This window comes from Staurois parvus, unplaced genomic scaffold, assembly GCF_062004578.1.
Source record: "Staurois parvus isolate SC_StPar_1 unplaced genomic scaffold, SC_StPar_1.0 ptg000151l, whole genome shotgun sequence".
NCBI classification, from domain to species: domain Eukaryota; kingdom Metazoa; phylum Chordata; class Amphibia; order Anura; family Ranidae; genus Staurois; species Staurois parvus.
The window spans coordinates 16,440,403-16,461,417 of record NW_028317947.1 but is presented as its reverse complement, the minus strand read 5'-3'; the positions used below and the strand labels follow the sequence as shown (position 1 = coordinate 16,461,417).

The following is a 21,015-nucleotide window of genomic DNA, read 5'->3' as shown; positions in this document are numbered from 1 at the left end:
AATAGTAAAATGAAATGTGGGAAATTGGGGGGGAATAGGCAAAATGTATCTTTTTTTTTTAAATCTGTAATGATTGGAATAATGTTGGATTTTGTAATATTAAAATTAATAAAAATATAAAAAAAAAAAAAAAAAAACCAAAAAAACAACAGACATCCCCCAACAGCCAACATTGCCTGTATTTATTAATAAATCCTTAAAGTGGTTTTAAACCCTTCCATATACCCAGTGAAATGACTGGCCTCAGGTGATACACAGAGATGAAACAAATCCTCCTACGTAAGTTGTACCTGTTTATCTACAGCTGTTTTCCCCTACATCCATTCAAAGCGAAGAATTTACACAGCACCTCTCAGCGCTGAAAAGCAGGGGGCGGAGAGCTGAAGTTATGTCAGTGAGGAGAGCTCTGAGAGCGGATTGGAGGAAAGAGAAACAACCCCCTCTACACAGTTTACGGGAACAGAGCTGAGATTGTCAAATCACAGGTTGTGTGCTGCAGCTCCCTTCCTTGTCACCAATTTTTCTCTTGGTGTCAGGAAAACGCATCAGAAGTGACTCATACACATAGCAGAGGAAGGAGGCAGCAGACAGAAATGACACTCAGTGCTCTGGATAGAGACAAGTACACACTATAGAGGGATATACCCTTTTTTCATATCTCATGCCTTCCTCTGGATCAACTGTGGGTAAAGGATTATAACTTTTTCTTTTTTTTTTTGGTTGAACTGGATGAACTTTTGTCTTTTTTCAGCCAGACTATGTCTGAGGTTTACTACCACGTAAAATATATTTGTGCAAGCAGTTTAAGTACCTAAATTTTACAATGTCAGATTTCAGTCACCAATACAGCAAAGCTCATACTGGAGGTGGGGAAGCAGCACTAAAAGCCAGTTCCACAGAGCTAGGAGCATGCTGATAGCATGAGAGAGCAGAGTGACAAAGATATGCGTTCAGGGATCTTCCGCTTCACTGTCGAGTCGCAGGTTGGAGGAAGGAGAAGACCTCTACTGCGCATTTTACATAATCACCTGATAGGAGATTCAGCAGGCTTCTCACACTACCTTTGCTGAAGCCTCCAATCACAATGAAGTTAGACCACAAACACTGTCAGGTCAGGATGAGATTACCTGCTCACACTTCTTGTGATAAGCATCCTTTTCCCTCTGGGAGAGCAGCTTCCACTGCTGACTGCACAGCACCATGCGCTCTGTACTGGGCACATCCTTCATGTTGGCCATCAGCTCTGCACAGTACATGGAATAGCTATTTCTGTAAGGGGAAATAAAGGCCATAGCATTAAACACGACCTGGATCTCACAGAATCAGGATGCTTGACGCACGCTACCAACAGCAACACCACTGGGAAATGCGCAATTCACAGATGTCAACTGCAGCAAATCATACTTTCCGCCATTTGGTACAAGTATGCCAAGGAACACCACAAAACATTTATAAATGATCAGATTCATCCTGATGAATGTATGTACTCATATAAAACCCTTCAGTATTTATTCCAGCTCTAAAACGGCTGGGAATTCTGGGACCCGTGATGTCACCCATAGCCCGTTGTCTGCGCTTCCTCCTCTCCCCTGCAGCAGCTGCTCACGGACACAGGGAAGCTGGAGCTGCAGGATCAGGTGACTAGCCTAAAGCAGACTTACAAAAAAAAAAAAAAAAAGGAGGGGCAGCAGATGCTCACTGACACAGGAGAGCTGGAGCTGCAGGATCATGTGACTAGCCTAAAGCAGAAAGAAAAGAAAAAAAAAAAGGGACAGCAGACACTCAATTGACACAGGGAAGCTAGAGCTGCAGGATCATGTGACTAGCCTAAATCAGACTACAAAAAAAGGGGTAAGTATACAGATTTTACACAGGTTAGGCAAGATAGGTAGGAGTGGGGGAGGGAACATATTTAGGACTAGTTAGTGTTTGATTTAATATGGAATTCAAGTCTAACACTATTCTTAAAAATGTTCTCTCCCCCCACTCCTACCTACTCTGTGCAAAATCTATATTAACCCCCTTTTTTTTTTTAGTCTGCTTCAGTCAAGTCACATGATCCTGCAGCTCTAGCTTCCCTGTTGCAGTGAGCAGCTACTGCAGGGAAGGGGAGGGAGCGCAGACAACAGCTGGCCATGGGAGCACATGGGTGACATTACGGCTACCAGAATTCCCAGTCGTTGTCAAGTGCTACATTACACAGGAGAGCTGGAGCTGCAGGATTTCGTGAATTGAATGAAGTAGACTAAAAAAAATTTAATTAAAAAAAACAAAAAGTAAACAACAACAAGAAAAAGGGGCAGCAGCCGCTCACTGGCACAGGGAAGCTGGAGCTGCAGGATCATGTGACTAGCTTAAAGCAGACTACAAAAAAAAAAAAAAAAAAAAAAAAAAGGGGGGGGAAGTATACAGATTTTACACAGGGTAGGCAGGATAGGTAGGAGTGGGGGAAGGAACATATTTAGGACTAGTTATTGTTTGATTTGACATGGTATTCAAGCCTAAACAGTAGTCTAAAAAATGCCCCCCCCATCCTGCCTACTCTGTGTAAATTCTATATATTAACCCCCCCCCTTTTTTTTCAGTCTGCTTCAGTCAAGTCACATGATCCTGCAGCTCCAGCTTCCCTGTGTCAGTGAGCTGCTGCAGGGAAGAGGAGGGAGCGAAGACAACAGATGGGCCATGGGAGTACATGGGTGACATTACGGCTCCCGGAATTCCCAGCCTTTGTCGAGTGCTACTTGACACAGGAGAGCTGGAGCTGCAGGATTATGTGACTTGACTGAAGCAGACCATTGGAAAAAAAAAAGGGGGGGGGGGGGGGAGGATAAGGGTATAGATATTTTACACAGGGTAGGCAGGATAGGTAGGAGTGGGGGGAGGAAACATTTTTTTAGACTAGTCATTGTTAGGCTTGAATACCATGTTAAATCTGCTCTGCAGGAACACCCCAACTCCATGCGAATGACTTACGGAGGGGGTTTAGTGGGCCGACCATCAAACTTGTCTTTAAGCTGGCGCTCTGCCTTGGTCAGTGTAGAGCGGGTGATGCCCTCTTCGGAAATATTCATCTCTGGGTGCTTCTGAATGTACTCCCTCATCGCGTTCTGTAGAAGGATAACAAAAACGAAATACACGGTAAACATGAGAAACGACTTCTGCAATCACACCCGCATCTTTCTGAAATTTGAACTGTCTGTCTTGTCCCAACAGAACCAATCAGGTTGTGTTTTGTGTTCTCCGCAGTCGGAGACCTTTTAGCACTTCCACCAATAGAAAGCAGTATTGAAGGTTTCATGGCATTAATCCGTCTTAATATAATATTTATGAAAGCCTAAATCCAGCAGTTACTTATTTTTATATAAAGCTGAACTCCGGGGAAAACAAAAAAGCTTCATCGCAGAAGGACTGCCCTCACACAAGGGCAAAATTATTATGTCTAGAGGACTGCAAAAAACTTTGACTTACTCAATCCTTTGCTCCTGCAGGCTCCCCGCAGCTTCTTCTCCCCGGTGCTCTGGTGCCCTCTGATGCCATCATGACCAATTCAGAGCCCATAGCCCTGCACTGGATGTGGAAACACCAAGAGACAGTCCACTGCCAGAGCGTAGGGGAGTAGAGAAGAGAGACAGCTACAGGAGGAGTGGATGCAAGTAAAGCTCCTTTTTGTGGCCTCCTAGACTAAACTTTTAAAGTGTTAATAAACCCCGGACCCTGCATTCTCTATATCCGGTCTGCCCGGACCCTGCATTCTCTATATCCGGTCTCCCCGGACCCCGCATTCACTAGATCCGGTCTGCCCGGACCCCGCATTCACTAGATCCGGTCTGCCCGGACCCCGCATTCACTAGATCCGGTGTCCCCGGACCCCGCATTCACTAGATCCGGTGTCCCCGGACCCCGCATTCACTAGATCCGGTGTCCCCGGACCCCGCATTCACTAGATCCGGTGTCCCCGGACCCCGCATTCACTAGATCCGGTGTCCCCGGACCCCGCATTCACTAGATCCGGTGTCCCCGGACCCCGCATTCACTAGATCCGGTGTCCCCGGACCCCGCATTCACTAGATCCGGTGTCCCCGGACCCCGCATTCACTAGATCCGGTCTGCCCGGACCCCGCATTCACTAGATCCGGTCTGCCCGGACCCCGCATTCACTAGATCCGGTCTGCCCGGACCCCGCATTCACTAGATCCGGTGTCCCCGGACCCCGCATTCACTAGATCCGGTGTCCCCGGACCCCGCATTCACTAGATCCGGTCTCCCCGGAGCCCGCATTCACTAGATCCGGTCTCCCCGAACCCTGCATTCACTAGATCCGGTCTCCCCGGACCCTGCATTCACTATTTCCGGTCTCCCCGGACCCTGCATTCACTATTTCCGGTCTCCCCGGACCCCGCATTCACTATATCCGGTCTCCCCGAACCCTGCATTTACTATATCCGCTCTCCCCGGACCCAGCATTCACTATATCCGGTCTCCCCGGAGATTTACCATCTCTTCCTGTCCTGGTGACACCCTATCACTGAGAAAGGAATCTGGGTTACCTAACCCCAGTAGGGACACCGCGATACTAACCTGACAATGATTTTAACCCTTTCCCACACCATGGGTTTTGGCTGGAGTCAACACCATTACCTCATAGAGTTTGCGCTGTTCAAGTGCTTTGTGAATCCACTTTAGACGCTTCTTATCTGAAAGTTGTGACCACTGTTTTCCTAAAGCATCCTTCACATCTTTAGTGCTGGCCTGCAATCAAAGACAAGGCTTTACCCTCCAATGTACTCAACCAAGAAGACATTCATTTCAACACACAACGCCTTGGACAATATGGGGGGGGGGGGGAATCATTGCATGACATACCTTGAATCATTGAGTGTGACAGTTTGTAAAAAATAAATACACAAATAATAATATATAAAAAATAATCAAAATGTAAAAATTTTTTTTTTAAAAATATGTTGTTTTTTTTTTTTAATAAACTGAAGTTGGTTATTTTTTTACCAGAAAGATAGCTGAATACATTTTGGCCAAGATTTATGAAAAAAGATTATTTGCAAAAGTTTATAATAAAAACAAATTTATTTTTAAAATATATTTGTTTTTTTTCATTTAAATTGCAAAAAAATAAAAATCCAAAGAGTGAATAAATGCCACCAAAAGAAAGTTTTATGTGTCTCAAAAAAATTCTAAAAATTTCATTTGGGTACAGTGTTGCATGACCACACAATTGTCATTCAAAGTGTGATAGCGCTGAAAGCTGAAAATTGGCCTGGGCAGGAAGGGGGTGAAAGTGTCCGGACTTGAAGTGGTTAAGCGGGCAGGTTTGTTTATAAACAAACTTCATGCAGTCGCCATGATTGGTCGCATTGGGAACAATGAAGACTAGTTTCCAGTCATTTGTTTGAGACCAGTGACAGCACATTCTCATTATCAGGGGCACCCACAGTGGAGTGTTGCTCCTAGATCACATGGAATACAGATTCTCTCCGCATGGGGAACCGTGGCTGAGAACATTAAGCTACAGACTGCAGGCATGAAGGGGATAGCTCCAGTTTGGAAGGGTTACATGCACTCCTCCTGGGAGCTTTGGTTGTAGCTACAGACATGTAAACTTTCAGGAGGTCTAAGCAAGTCTTGGCTTGGACTAGAAAAGGATTCAGTTTGGCCCAAAGACTGACTCTACAGTGGTCTGTAGAGTCAGTCTTTGGGCCAAACTGAATCCTTTTCTAGTCCAAGCCAAGACTTGGTTAGACCTCTGACAGGTTTACATGCCTTTCTCAACTTTTTTACCCCAGAGGACCCCTTGAAATAATCTTCACGTCTTTGAGAACCTCTACAAAAATTAATTCATTAGAGGTCAGTGGGAGGAAAGCACCTTACATTTGGGGTCAGTAGGAAAAATAAATTCCTACAGTGGTGGTCAGAATGCCACAGACAGTGGCAGACCTCATGGACATGGAACTATGGAGGCACCATACGATGAGAGGTCAGTCAGCCCCCTAACAACTTCTGGAGGAACCCTGATTGAGAATCCCTGCTATAGACAATGAGTAACACTTACATCAGGTTTCAGCTTAAGGTAGACCTTCCTCTCGTGGTTGTACCACAGCTGCTGAGGAGTCTTGGGCTTTTCAGGGATGTCCGATTTCTTCGTGTTCTGCATGAGGTCTGGATGCTCCTCCCTGTACACACAAAGGAAAATTAGGCAAAAGACAAACTGACTCTGTAGTCCTGGCTGTCAAGTTGTAAATTAACCCTAGTCACCTAAATCTTGCCAGGTTCTTTTCAAAGTCCTGCTTCTCTCTCTGGAAATCTTGGATGTATTTCATCTGGAAAGACAATATGAGATTCCTGGGTCATGCAAACCTTAAAAGCAGCTTCATCCAAAGCTAAAGGCTGGATTACTAGTTGAAGCACAGCTTAAATGGCTCATTGAAAAACAAAAAAATATTTATTCAAAGTCACATGTTCAAAACTATAACTGTCCATATGTGTTTAGGTCTGCCAGGTATCTCACTTTCAAAGGTCAATCCATGCCAAGCAGATGCTGTGCTAGCTTACCTTTTTCTTCTCTGGTAACTCTTTATATTTTTTAGACAGGATCTTGGTGAGGTCCAAGTTGCTCATCTCTGGATGCAGCTTGGCATATTTAGCTCTCTTCTCCATAAAGAAGCGGAAGTAGGGAGTCAGGGGCTTCTTGGGAAACTCAGGATGTTTCTGGAAGATGACATGGAAGACAAAGATTGAGGTGCTTAGTGTGTTCTGGCTGATCTGAAGCAAGGTTGAAATGAAAGTCTCAAAAGGTCAACAATGGAGAATATTGTCAAATGTTTGCTCACCTTCAGTTTCTTTCCTTTGTACGGATTCTTCACATGTTCTTCTGCATCCAGAATCAATTCTGTCAGCGTCCGAAACTTCCTGACCTGCAAGTGATATTGCATGAGTTCATATTACTATATGGAAGAGTCCCTGTAGTCTTGAAGCAAATGAAATGTTGAGGGGGGCAGGCACTTGGTGGTAGATCCCACCACCCTTTTGTATGATTCCTGCAAGATACGGTCCTTGTAGGCATTTTATAAGCAACACTAAACAAATGCTTATATAGAAACATACACAATCATAGTTTTACAAATAAACATGAAATACATGGCAAAAGGAGTCCAAGAGCATTACAGGTCTTTCTGATGACGAAACCCGTTGGGTGGAGCTTTGGCGTGTGACCTCACCACGTTCTGGAGGGACGGCGGCCATATTTTCGGTTTGAAACATATCACATTCAATGCTGGTTGTTTTAATGCTTGATGTATGTGGATCCTTTATTAAATTGGTCAAACTTTTGCTGAATTACTACACTATGAGTTGCTTTTGTTTTATATCCCTTATTTGATCACCAGATAGGAGTTTTTCCTGCTCTTGAAGATCTTTAAAGAGGAGGATTATTCATCATCTTAAAAGGAGGATTCCTAGTGAAAATTACCTGCTTCAGTGATTTCTTATTTATTGCGCATATTGACCGGTATACGGCCTGAACGTCCGGTAAGGGGCTTATCTATTCGGGTGTTTTGGTGACGGTTTATGACGCCAGAATCTTCTTCTACAACCTGTCTCATTTACTTGAGATTTATTTGGACTTTTACGTTTATACTTTATTAGCGCTGAAGTTTTGTTATTTATCAAAAGAGACAGAAGAGCAAACCCTGTCAGACTTTGGACTGATCTCTCTGGTCTCTGGCTCATTTAGATTGAGTGACAGGGGACAAGCTTTTCTACTTAGGCTGTAGCTCCTTTCTTAAAAAAAAAAAAAAAACTGTAGGACTTTTTTATACCTTCTGTTTTGATGCACCTGGAATCTGTTTAGCCGATTTGAAGTTCAGCTACAACAATAAAGGCACCATAGGATACAGGCACTCATTAAATCTGCTTTACATCAAAGTGCCAAGAGCCCTCCGTATTTGTTGTGCAAAACTGTCCTTCCAGGTTCTGAGGAACAACCCCAGCTGGACCAGTCACTTGTTCTTCTACACCAGACTTTCTCAACCTTTTAAACATGGAGGAACCCTTGAAAGAACTTTCTGGTCTTAAGCAACCCCACTAATAATTATAGTATCTATAGCTCACAGTACACTAGTGTGGTGGTCAGTGGGAAGAATCTTTCTTACACTGGTGGTCAGAGGGTAGAATGACCCGTACATTGATGGTCAGAGGGTAGAATGACCCGTACATTAGCGGTCAAAGGGTAGAATGACCCTTACATTAGCGGTCAGAGGGTAGAATGACCCGTACATTGGTGGTCAGAGGGTAGAATGACCCGTACATTGGTGGTCAGTGGGAAGAATGACCCTTACATTGGTGGTCAGTGGGAAGAATGACCCTTACATTGGTGGTCAGAATGACCCTTACATTAGTGGTCAGTGGGAAGAATGACCCTTACATTAGTAGTCAGAGGGAAGAATGACCCTTACATTAGTAGTCAGAGGGAAGAATGACCCTTACATTAGTGGTCAGTGGGTAGAATGACCCTTACATTGGTGGTCAGTGGGTAGAATGACCCTTACATTGGTGGTCAGTGGGAAGAATGACCCTTACATTGGTGGTCAGAATGACCCTTACATTAGTGGTCAGTGGGAAGAATGACCCTTACATTAGTAGTCAGAGGGAAGAATGACCCTTACATTAGTAGTCAGAGGGAAGAATGACCCTTACATTAGTGGTCAGTGGGTAGAATGACCCTTACATTTGTGGTCAGTGGGTAGAATGACCCTTACATTGGTGGTCAGAGGGAAGACCGACCCTTACATTAGTGGTCAGTGGGTAGAATGACCCGTACATTGGTGGTCAGAGGGTAGAATGACCCGTACATTGGTGGTCAGTGGGAAGAATGACCCTTACATTGGTGGTCAGTGGGAAGAATGACCCTTACATTAGTGGTCAGAATGACCCTTACATTAGTGGTCAGTGGGAAGAATGACCCTTACATTAGTAGTCAGAGGGAAGAATGACCCTTACATTAGTAGTCAGAGGGAAGAATGACCCTTACATTAGTGGTCAGTGGGTAGATGACCCTTACATTGGTGGTCAGTGGGTAGAATGACCCTTACATTAGTGGTCAGTGAGTAGAATGACCCTTACATTGGTGGTCAGAGGGAAGACCGACCCTTACATTAGTGGTCAGTGGGTAGAATGACCCTTACATTAGTGGTCAGTGGGAAGAACGACCCTTACATTAGTGGTCAGTGGGTAGAATGACCCTTACATTGGTGGTCAGAGGGAAGAACGACCCTTACATTAGTGGTCAGTGGGTAGAATGACCCTTACATTGGTGGTCAGTGGGTAGAATGATCCTTACATTGGTGGTCAGTGGGTAGAATAACCCTTACATTCGTGGTTAGGCAACCCCGTAAATATTTACACTATCTATAGCTCACAGTACATTAGCATAGGGTTCAGTGGGGAGTCTGGTGATCAATGGAAAGAAGGCTTACCTTGGTGGTCAATGGAAAGAATGCTCCTTACATTGCGATCAGAATGCTCCTCATATTGGTAGTCAGTGGGAAGAATGCTCCTTACAGTGGTGGTCAGAATGCAGGGTGGCATTGATTATATATATATATGGGCATCACAGTGGCTAAATGGATAGCACTTCCACCTGGTAGTACTAGGATTGTTGGTTCAAATACAAACCACGGCACCACCTGCCTGGAGTTTGCATGTTCTCCCTTTTCCTGCGTGGGTTTCCTCCGGGTACTCCAAAGACATGCTGGTAGGTGAATTGGCTCCTGTCTAAATTAGCCCTAGTATGTGTATGTACGAATGTAAGCTAGGGACTCTATATTGTACGCCCCTTGAGGGTTAGGGACTGATGTGAATATACAATATATATGACAGCACTCTATAAGTACCTATAATAAATAAATAATATATCAGAGAGTAAGAACGTGCTCATTGTTCAAGAAACCATGTTTAACCTCTGAAGGAACTCGTTGAGAAAGGCTGTTCTCCGACATTCTAAACATAAATCTGGAATACTCTCAGTCCTCTACTCTACCTCATTTGAAATCTCAGTCCACTTTTGGCGGCACATGGACCCGTTGTAGTTCTTGAAGGACAACTTGTTCCAATCCAGGTGGGACTCGGTGGTCTTGAACTTAGTGTTGTCCTGACCTGGTAGGAGAGACTTCATTGTCTCCAGGAGAGTGAGCATGTCTTCTTGGGACCATTGGTCTGGGAGAAAGAAGGATAAAAAAAAAAAAAAAGGAACATGTAAATCAACATCTCTATTGGTAAGGGTGTCCAACTCGTGTGTAGATCGGTCATGTATTTTGCTTTTACGTGTAGACCCATGCAAAATGGAAGCAGAAGAGGTAACTTGGGTAATTAGGGTTTGATCGCTAGGAGTCACAATTGGTTACTAAACAGATGGAACGGATGTCTTCCTATAGACTTCCAGGGATTGAATCATTTCTAGAACACTAGAATTTATAATCTGATTACAGCAACTCCCTTTAGGCCAGTTCACTGGCCAGATACAGGTGGGAACTTTGAAATATCTTTTGACGTCATACCTTGCCCTGGAGATGACAATTTATTTTTCCGCCACTAAATTGGGAGTTTCGCTTTAATTCAGAACTTCAGAGTACTACCACTAGAGTGAGCCAGATCCCTTGTAGTCTACTGATCGCCCCTAGGCAACCGTAGAACTTCCAGAGCTGGCAGTCAACGCCAAGCAGTACCAAGCAACCCCTGGTCTCCTTACCTTGATCGTTTGGGGCAGTCATGGTGGTGTTGGTTTGCCCACCAGCTGCTCCGTTCATCCTTTGCTGGGCGGAACCTTAGCACCAAATTAGGCGAGTCTGTAAAATAAGATAAGACAAGTCAGTAGGACCAATCGCTAACAGGAATGCAAGGAACAAACTCATAATATAGACCGGTCTGCAACAAAGGTTGATATACGATTGGCTGTTGGGCTTGCTTGACCTGTGCAACGCCCCAGAACTTCTTTCTGGTCATCATCCAGAGAGGTGGTCTGCTGCTGGTCATTATCCAGAGAGGCGGTCTGCTCCTGATCAGCACCCAGAGAGGCGGTCTGCTCCTGGTCAGCACCCAGAGAGGCGGTCTGCTCCTGGTCAGCACCCAGAGAGGCGGTCTGCTCCTGGTCAGCACCCAGAGAGGCGGTCTGCTCCTGGTCAGCACCCAGAGAGGCGGTCTGCTCCCGGTCAGCACCCAGAGAGGCGGTCTGCTCCCGGTCAGCACCCAGAGAGGGGGTCTGCTCCCGGTCAGCACCCAGAGAGGCGGTCTGCTCCCGGTCAGCACCCAGAGAGGCGGTCTGCTCCCGGTCAGCACCCAGAGAGGCGGTCTGCTCCCGGTCAGCACCCAGAGAGGCGGCCTGCTCCCGGTCAGCACCCAGAGAGGCGGCCTGCTCCCGGTCAGCACCCAGAGAGGCGGCCTGCTCCCGGTCAGCACCCAGAGAGGCGGCCTGCTCCCGGTCAGCACCCAGAGAGGCGGCCTGCTCCCGGTCAGCACCCAGAGAGGCGGCCTGCTCCTGGTCAGCACCCAGAGAGGCGGCCTGCTCCTGGTCAGCACCCAGAGAGGCGGCCTGCTCCTGGTCAGCACCCAGAGAGGCGGCCTGCTCCTGGTCAGCACCCAGAGAGGCGGCCTGCTCCTGGTCAGCACCCAGAGAGGCGGCCTGCTCCTGGTCAGCACCCAGTCAGGTGGCCTGCTCCTGGTCAGCACCCAGAGAGGCGGTCTGCTCCTAGTCAGCACCCAGAGAGGCGGTCTGCTCCTGGTCAGCACCCAGAGAGGCGGTCTGCTCCTGGTCAGCACCCAGAGAGGTGGTCTGCACCTTGCAGGGATCTTACTAGCTGGTTATCGGGCAGCAGAGTCCTTGATGACCAGCTTGATTTTAGAAGCAGCTGGTGACCCCTCAGCGACAATGTTGGCCTGTTGAGGATGGTGGTGGTGTTGGCGGGTTATCATATACAGTTTTCCCTTATAATTAAATAATGGGGGGGGGGTCGGTTCTGAATGACTAAAGGCCGGGGTCATTCTGTGTTCTGTGCCACCACATAAATAACTCAAGACAAGGGGATTTGCGCTGTTGCCACCTCAGCTGATAATACATGGCTAATGCAGGCCATACATGGTTCGAATTCCGAACGATTTTTCGTCCGAAAATCGAACCATCGTTCGTTCTCTAATCCGATGGTGCCACCAATGATTTCGAAAATCTGTTGTTTTTCACAAATTTTCCAGCATGCCCGATAAACTAAATGGGGAGGAACCACTAAAATCAGCTGATGCCATTGCCCCACTAACAGCCGATTATTCTTAGGTACGATTTTCGTGCGAAAATCGTTCAGAATTCGAACCATGTATGGCCTGCATATGAGTCACATCTGCCCCTGAATGAGGCCGCAGGAGTAGACTGATCTTGGCCTTCAGAATAACTGAGAGCTGAGGTCATTCTGTAGCTGTGCATGAATAACTTATTCAGGATGACTGAAGACCGCTGCCATGACATAACTCACTCAGAACTAAAGGCCGGGATCGTTCTGCACCACCGCCGCCGCCTCAGAGTGTTACACGTTGTTGATGTTTACATCTCCCTCTAAATGAGGGTGCAAGCACAGAACGACCCTGACTTCCAGTCATCCATGTAGCGGCGGCCCAGGCACAGAATGTCCTTGGGACTTTAGTTATTCTGAATGAAGGCCAAGGTCATTATGCCCCACCTCCACCTCATCTCCCCCTGAATGAGCTGCAGAATGACTGAAGGCCGAGCTCCTTCTGTGCCACCACTGCTTCAGCTGATTATACATGTCTGGTGTTTACATCTCCCCCTGAATGAGGTAAAGAATGACTGAAGGCCGAGCTCTTGTGCCACCACTGCTTCAGCTGATTATACATGCTTGGTGTTTACATCTCCCCCTGAATGAGGTGCAGAATGACTGAAGGCCGAGCTCCTTCTGTGCCACCACTGCTTCAGCTGATTATACATGTCTGGGGTTTACATCTCCCCCTGAATGAGGTGCAGAATGACTGAAGGCCGAGCTCCTTCTGTGCCACCACTGCTTCAGCTGATTATACATGCTTGGTGTTTACATCTCCCCTTGAATGAGGTGCAAAACAACCAAAAGCCAAGGTCGTTCTATGCCTGCGCTGCCGCCACACGATCGCCTCATTCTGAGAGACTGAACGCCGGGGTCGTTATGCATCGCCGCTTCTTCAGCTGACTGCACGCTGTTGATGTTTACATTTCTCTTTACATGAGGGTGCAAGCAGAGAATGACTTCGGCCTTCAGAATGAATCATTCACATGACAGTGGTGCAGGTGCGACCTTTAGCTATTCTCAATGGTGGAAGGCCGAGGTCAGACCGTGTGTGCTGTGCTCATTCTCAATGACTGAAGGCTGGGGCCATTCCATGCCTGTGCCACCACCAGGGGCGGACTGACAACTCATGGGGCCCCCGGGCAATAGGGGATCGTGGGGCCCCTGTATCCTTGCCCAAACTCAAAAAAGCCTATGAAAAAGGTACCAGGGGCATCTCATGGGGCCCCCTACTGACCACGGGCCCTCGGTCGGTGCCAGAGTTTCCAAATGGTCAGTCCGCCCCTGGCCACCACTACACGTGACTGAAGGCCGGGGTCAATCTATGCCTGCGCCACCACCAACCGATGACTGGAGGCCGAGGTCGTACTATGCCTGCGCCACCACCATTCGATGACTGGAGGCCAAGGTCAACTATGCTTGCGCCAGCACCACCACCCGATGACTGGAGGCCAAGGTCAACTATGCTTGCGCCAGCACCACCCGATGACTGGAGGCCAAGGTCAATTATGCTTGTGCCAGCACCACCCGATGACTGGAGGCCAGGTCATACTATGCCTGCGCCACCACCACTCTATGACTGGAGGCCAAGGTCAACTATGCCTGCGCCACCACCACCCGATGACTGGAGGCCGAGGTCGTACTATGCCTGTGCCACCACTCGATGACTGGAGGCCAAGGTCAACTATGCCTGTGCCACCACCACCACCCGATGACTGGAGGCCGAGGTCGTACTATGCCTGTGCCACCACCATTCGATGACTGGAGGCCAAGGTCCACTCTGCTTGCGCCACCACCACTCAATTACTGGAGGCTAAGGTCAATTATGCTTGCGCCAGCACCACTCGATGACTGGAGGCCGAGGTCATACTATGCCTGCACCACCACCACCACTCGATGACTGGAGGCCGAGGTCGTACTATGCCTGCGCCACCACCACTCGATGACTGGAGGCCGAGGTCATACTATGCCTGCGCCGCCACCACCACCACCCGATGACTGGAGGCCGAGGTCGTACTATGCCTTTGCCAACACCACTCGATGACTGGAGGCCAAGGTCAACTATGCCTTCGCCAACACCACTCGATGACTGGAGGCCAAGGTCAACTATGCTTGAGCAAGCACCACCTGATGACTGGAGGCCGAGGTCAACTATGCTTGCACCAGCACCAGCACCACCTGATAACTGGAGGCCGAGGTCATACTATGCCTGCGCCACCACCACTCGATGACTGGAGGCCAAGGTCAACTATGCCTGCGCACCACCACCACCCGATGACTGGAGGCCGAGGTCGTACTATGCCTGCACCACCACCACCCAATGACTGGAGGCCGAGGTTGTACTATGCCTGTGCCACCACCACCCGATGACTGGAGGCCGAGGTCGTACTATGCCTGCACCATCCGATGACTGGAGGCCGAGGTCGTATATGCCTGCACCACCCGATGACTGGAGGTCGAGGTCGTACTATGCCTGCACCATCCGATGACTGGAGGCCGAGGTTGTACTATGCCTGCAACACCACCACCCGATGACTGGAGGCCGAGGTCGTACTATGTCTGCACCACCACCCGATGACTGGAGGCCGAGATCGTACTATGCCTGCACCACCCGATGAGTGGAGGCCGAGGTCGTACTATGCCTGCACCATCCGATGACTGGAGGCCGAGGTTGTACTATGCCTGCACCACCACCACCCGATGACTGGAGGCCGAGGTCGTACTATGTCTGCACCACCACCCGATGACTGGAGGCCGAGATCGTACTATGCCTGCACCACCCGATGAGTGGAGGCCGAGGTCGTACTATGCCTGCACCATCCGATGACTGGAGGCCGAGGTTGTACTATGCCTGCAACACCCACCACCCGATGACTGGAGGCCGAGGTCGTACTATGTCTGCACCACCACCCGATGACTGGAGGCCGAGATCGTACTATGCCTGCACCACCCGATGAGTGGAGGCCGAGGTCGTACTATGCCTGCACCATCCGATGACTGGAGGCCGAGGTTGTACTATGCCTGCACCACCACCACCCGATGACTGGAGGCCGAGGTCGTACTATGTCTGCACCACCACCCGATGACTGGAGGCCGAGTTCGTACTATGCCTGCACCACCACCCGATGACTGGAGGCCGAGGTTGTACTATGCCTGCACCACCACCACCCGATGACTGGAGGCCGGGGTCGTACTATGCCTGCACCACCACCACCCGATGACTGGAGGCCGAGGTCGTACTATGCCTGCACCACCACCACCCGATGACTGGAGGCCAAGGTCGTACTATGCCTGCACCACCACCCGATGAGTGGAGGCTGAGGTCGTACTATGCCTGCACCATCCGATGAGTGGAGGCCGAGGTCGTACTATGCCTGCACCACCACCACCCGATGACTGGAGGCCGAGGTCGTACTATGCCTGCACCACCACCACCCGATGACTGGAGGCCAAGGTCGTACTATGCCTGCACCACCACCCGATGAGTGGAGGCCGAGGTCGTACTATGCCTGCACCATCCGATTAGTGGAGGCCGAGGTCGTACTATGCCTGCACCACCACCACCCGATGACTGGAGGCCGAGTTCGTACTATGCCTGCACCACCCGATGAGTGGAGGCCGAGGTCGTACTATGCCTGCACCACCACCACCAGTGCGCTGATCTGTGTTTTAGCACGGTTTTAAAATGCAGATCGCTGGAAGGACATCTGAGAAACGATCATTTCCAGCGCGTCCTATTCACACCCTAACTCATGCGTGTCACCGAACATCAACATGGACGGGGGATGAGCTTTCATTTTGCAGCCATCTTGGCGCACGTCACTGAATTGGCTCTACACAATAATCGTCTGTCCCGCTACACCCATCTACAGCAATCACGAGTCATCATTCCAGCAACACAGACAGTTCAGCTTTCAACCACAGAGGTGACAATTTCCTCCCTTAAACGACAATGGATAATTTTGTGAACGCAGATGACGTCATAACGGGGGGGGTAGAGGGAGCGTACAGGCCAGCGATGGGGGGGGGGGGTACAGTCCGCCTCCTCCGGCAGCTTCTCAGAGATGTATGGGAAGAATGGTGCCGGAGGGGATGAGATTTTAGGATCGGACGCCATTGATCGGCCAGTGTATGATGGGCAGGGGAGGCCATGTTAGAAATGACGGGTGGGGGCAGTGCCGGGAGATTTGGGGCGATGTGTATGGCGAGGGGTGGAATGGCCGCTGATTGGCAGCGCCCGGTGCGGGTGGCGTTGGATGGGGAGGGCTGCGGGCGGTGACATCACCCCCCCTCCCCCATGGAAGGGCAGGCGGAGGTCGGTGATCTCCGCGGATTAGCCTGCAGGGGGCCCCCGCCTCCCAGCACAGGGGCCGCCCAGCACCGGGAGGGGGACGGGATCCGGAAAGCAGCAGTGCGGGGAGGATGTGCAGCTTCACCGGGCACCGAGACGGGAAATGGCGGCGATCACAGGCGATCCCGGGGGAGGGAGATGGGCGGCCGCTGGAGACACTCAATCCCCCGCCCGATCCGTGGTAGCAGGTTCCCAGGGGAGTGATCGGAGCCCGGGCCGTGTGCGCTCCTCGATCCCCCCCGACCCGACCATGGCCGATCCCCCTCCACCACGTGTCCGGCCCCCCGCCCGGTACTCCCTCCGGCCCCCCGCCCGGTCCTCCCTCCGGCCCCGATCGTTACCCGAGGAAGGCGGTCGCGCTCCTCCGTCCTCCAGCACGATCTCCTCGCTCTCCTCCCCGAGGGGCACACAGCGGCTACCCGGCCTCACCTTCCGGCCGCAGGGAGGAGGAGGAGCCGGAGAGTCGGCGGAGAGCGACCTCACCAGACCCAGCGCGGAACTAGCAGGCTGGCCGAGAAAAACAAGAGCGGCGCCCGGGGAAGGGAGGAGGGGAGAGCCGGGCACCCCCGACCCGTCCTCCCGGTCCCTCTCCCATCGTCCCCCCGGTCCCTCTCCCATCACCCCCCCCCCTTCCCCGATCCGTCCTCCATCCCCCCCGATCCGTCCTCCATCCCCCCCGATCCGATCTCCAACGTGGCCGGGGCTGTCCCCCGCTTCCCTGGAGGTGACCCCGGCTCGAAGCAGGCGGCGATGGGGGGGTGTAGGTGAGGTTGGCAGAGCTCCGGGGATCCCCCCCGCCTGGACTCACCCTGATCCGGCTTCCCGAAGACAAAAGGCTGAGCCGGGGCTCCGATCTCCGAGACAAAGCCGCTGCGGCAGCCCCTGGGTAATGGCGAGCTCCGGGGGAGGGGGGGCGCTGCCTGCTCCTTCTCCCCGCCCAGCGACTCTGCACCAGCAGCCGGCCAGACGGAGCTGCGGGAGCCGCCTCCTCCTCCTCCCGCCGCTACACTCCGCACCGCGACGGACACCGCCCGCCGGGGGGGACCCCGATGTCTCCTCCACCTGGGATGGGGGACCCCGACCTACCCTCCTCTGCTGGGGATGGGGGACCCCGATGTCTCCTCCACCAAGGATGGGGAATACCGATCTACCTTTCACCCTGGTACACCGCCCAGCAAGGGGAGACCCCGATCTCTCCTCCACCGGGGATGGGGGGGACACACACCGAACTACCCACCACCGGGGATGGGGGGGGACACACCGAACTACCCACCACCGGGGATGGGGGGGACACACACCGAACTACCCACCACCGGGGATGGGGGACACACACACCGAACTACCCACCACCGGGGATGGGGGACACACACACTGAACTACCCACCACCGGGGATGGGGGACACACCGAACTACCCACCACCGGGGATGGGGGGGACACACACACACCGATCTATCCTCTACTGGAGGGGGGGGGGGAGACACACCGACCTATCCTCCACCGCGGATGGGGGGGTACCGACCGACCTATCCTCCACCGCGGATGGGGGGGTACCGACCTACCTACCCTCCACCGCGGATGGGGGGGGGGGGTACCGACCTACCTACCCTCCACCGCGGATGGGGGGGGGGGGGTACCGACCTACCTACCCTCCACCGCGGATGGGGGGGGGGGTACCGACCTACCTACCCTCCACCGCGGATGGGGGGGGGGATAACGACCGACCTACCCTCCACGGGCGATACCGACCTACCCTCCATCGGGGATGGGGGGGGGGGGGATACCTACCTACCCTCCATCGGGGATGGGGGGGGGGGATACCTACCTACCCTCCATCGGGGATGGGGGGGATACCTACCTACCCTCCATCGGGGATGGGGGGGGAATACCGACCTACCTACCCTCCATCTGGGATGGGGGGGGGGGAATACCGACCTACCCTCCATCGGGGATACCGACCTACCCTCCATGGGGGGGGGGGGATACCGACCTACCCTCCATCGGGGATGGGGGGGGGGATACCGACCTACCCTCCATCGGGGATGGGGGGGGGGGGATACCGACCTACCCTCCATCGGGGATGGGGGGGGGGGGGGGATACCGACCTACCCTCCATCCGGGGATGGGGGGGGGATACCGACCTACCCTCCATCAAGGATGGGGGGGGGGATACCGACCTACCCTCCATCGGGGATGGGGGGGGGGGATACCGACCTACCCTCCATCGGGGAAGGAGGGGGGGGATACCGACCTACCCTCCATGAGGGGGAATACCGACCTACCCTCCATCGGGGATGGGGGGGGGAATACCGACCTACCTACCCTCCATCGGGGATGGGGGGGGGAATACCGACCTACCTACCCTCCATCGGGGATGGGGGGGGGAATACCGACCTACCTACCCTCCATCGGGGATACCGACCTACTCTCCATGGGGGGGGGGGGTACCGACCTACCCTCCATGGGGGGGGGGGGGGTACCGACCTACCCTCCATCGGGGATGGGGGGGGGTACCGACCTACCCTCCATCGGGGATGGGGGGGGGGATACCGACCTACCCTCCATCGGGGATGGGGGGGGGGGATACCGACCTACCCTCCATCGGGGATGGGGGGGGGATACCGACCTACCCTCCATCGGGGATGGGGGGGGGGGATACCGACCTACCCTCTACCGGGGATGGAAAACCGACCTATCCTCCACCCCGGTACACCGCCCGGCAGGGGGGACCGACCCATCCCTTTCACCGGGGATGAAAGGGGGGGGGGGGGTACCGACCTATCCTCCAACCCGGTACACCGCCCGGCAGGGGGGACCGACCCATCCCCAGTCAACCCTCCACCCCGGCAGGGAGGACCGACACCGATCTCCCCTCCTCCGGCGATCATTCCGTACCGCCCGCCAGGGCTCAGCGATCTACAGTCCACCACTAGGCGGGGGGGACTCCAATCTGTCCCCCCACCGGGGAGAACCGACCTCCTCCTGGGGACACCGATCTACCCTTCTTCCCGGTACACCGTCCACTGCTACGCAGGGGGAGCGACCGATCGACCCACAGTCGGGGGAGTTTGTCTTCCACCGGTGGGGGACACCGATCCACCCCGGCACACCGCCCCAACAACGGGGGGACCGTCCGATCCTGTGTGGGGGGACACCGATCTAACCCGGTTCACCGCCCCAACAACGGGGGGACCGACCGATCCTACCCCGGTACACCACCCCAACAACGGGGGGACCGACCGATCCTGTGTGGGGGGGGGCACCGATCTATCCCGGTACACCGCCCCAACAACGGGGGGACCGTCCGATCCTGTGTGGGGGGACACCGATCTAACCCGGTTCACCGCCCCAACAACGGGGGGACCGTCCGATCCTGTGTGGGGGGACACCGATCTAACCCGGTTCACCGCCCCAACAACGGGGGGACCGACCGATCCTACCCCGGTACACCTCCCCAACAACGGGGGGATCGACCGATCCTGTGTGTGGGGGACACCGATCTATCCCGGTACACCGCCCCAACAACGGGGGGGACCGACGGATCCTCATGCAGGAGATCTCCCCTCCCGGTACACTGCACCGCCCGGCCGACCCACTCTTCACCGGGGGTGCCGTTCTTCCCTCCCCCGGGGAGATATAAAGCCTCCGGAGAGCCGCGATCCACCCACCTCGGAGCAGCCTCCGTCCTCCGCTCAGCTCGGCTCTGGTCCCGGGTGTGCCTCTCCCCCGTCCCCGCAGAGATCTCCTCTTCCCCGCCTCCACCGTGCCTGAGCCGCCTTCCAATCAGCCGGACCCCCTCCGTCCTCTCCCCGCTCCAGCCTGCCAGCCAACCAAGCCTTCCCTCCCTGCCATCCAACCAGAGGGCTCTCCTTCCACCGCAGCCACACGGCCCTCCTCCTCCTTCCAGCCACACAGCCAGCGCTCCCTCCCTTCCATCTCCTGCCTGTCCTTCCACAGCCCTGCCAGCCACACAGCCCTCCACGCCTGCCAGCCTGTCCTGCCACCACACAGCCCTGCCAGCCCCCCATCTCCCTCCCAGCCCCGCAGTACACACAGGTGATGAGTCTTTATTACAGGATGGATGGGGGGGGGGGTGCACACACTCATGCCCCCCCCAGCACTGTCTTCTACATTGGAGAGCTCTGTGTATTCCTCTCTCTATATAATCTCATTCTTCTCCTCCGGGCTCCGCCTCCCTTTTCGTCGGCGGAGATATACGACCAATCCGGGAGGAGATCGGTCCGGGATGAACGCTGACAGTGATCACTGATGGGCGGGGAAAGGGGAGGAGCCTACACTGAGCTTCACCTACAGGACGGCTGGCACCGACCACAGAC

The 21,015-nt window shown here is 52.9% G+C and overlaps 1 protein-coding gene across 4 annotated transcripts in view; it reads right to left on the bottom strand.

Annotated features, from left to right (window-relative positions):
- The window catches only part of UBTF (upstream binding transcription factor), a 34,138-nt gene extending 13,656 nt beyond the window's left edge, over window positions 1-20,482 (bottom strand). The window contains exons 1-10 of one of the 4 annotated variants that reach the window (XM_089674514.1): window positions 20,347-20,482; window positions 10,757-10,853; window positions 10,049-10,224; window positions 6,843-6,926; window positions 6,565-6,720; window positions 6,268-6,332; window positions 6,065-6,185; window positions 4,639-4,749; window positions 2,974-3,107; window positions 1,128-1,269 (exon numbers count right to left, since the gene is read on the bottom strand). In XM_089674514.1, coding sequence (XP_089530640.1) covers window positions 1,128-1,269; window positions 2,974-3,107; window positions 4,639-4,749; window positions 6,065-6,185; window positions 6,268-6,332; window positions 6,565-6,720; window positions 6,843-6,926; window positions 10,049-10,224; window positions 10,757-10,814 — 1,047 coding nt within the window. In that variant the 5' untranslated portion in view covers window positions 10,815-10,853; window positions 20,347-20,482. Of the gene's footprint in view, window positions 1-1,127; window positions 1,270-2,973; window positions 3,108-4,638; window positions 4,750-6,064; window positions 6,186-6,267; window positions 6,333-6,564; window positions 6,721-6,842; window positions 6,927-10,048; window positions 10,225-10,756; window positions 10,854-10,977; window positions 11,231-17,021; window positions 17,246-17,488; window positions 18,043-20,346 lie in introns of those variants that run through there. The other 3 variants (XM_089674515.1, XM_089674518.1, XM_089674516.1) reach the window with 3 other exon arrangements.
- Between the last annotated feature and the right edge of the window lie 533 nt (window positions 20,483-21,015).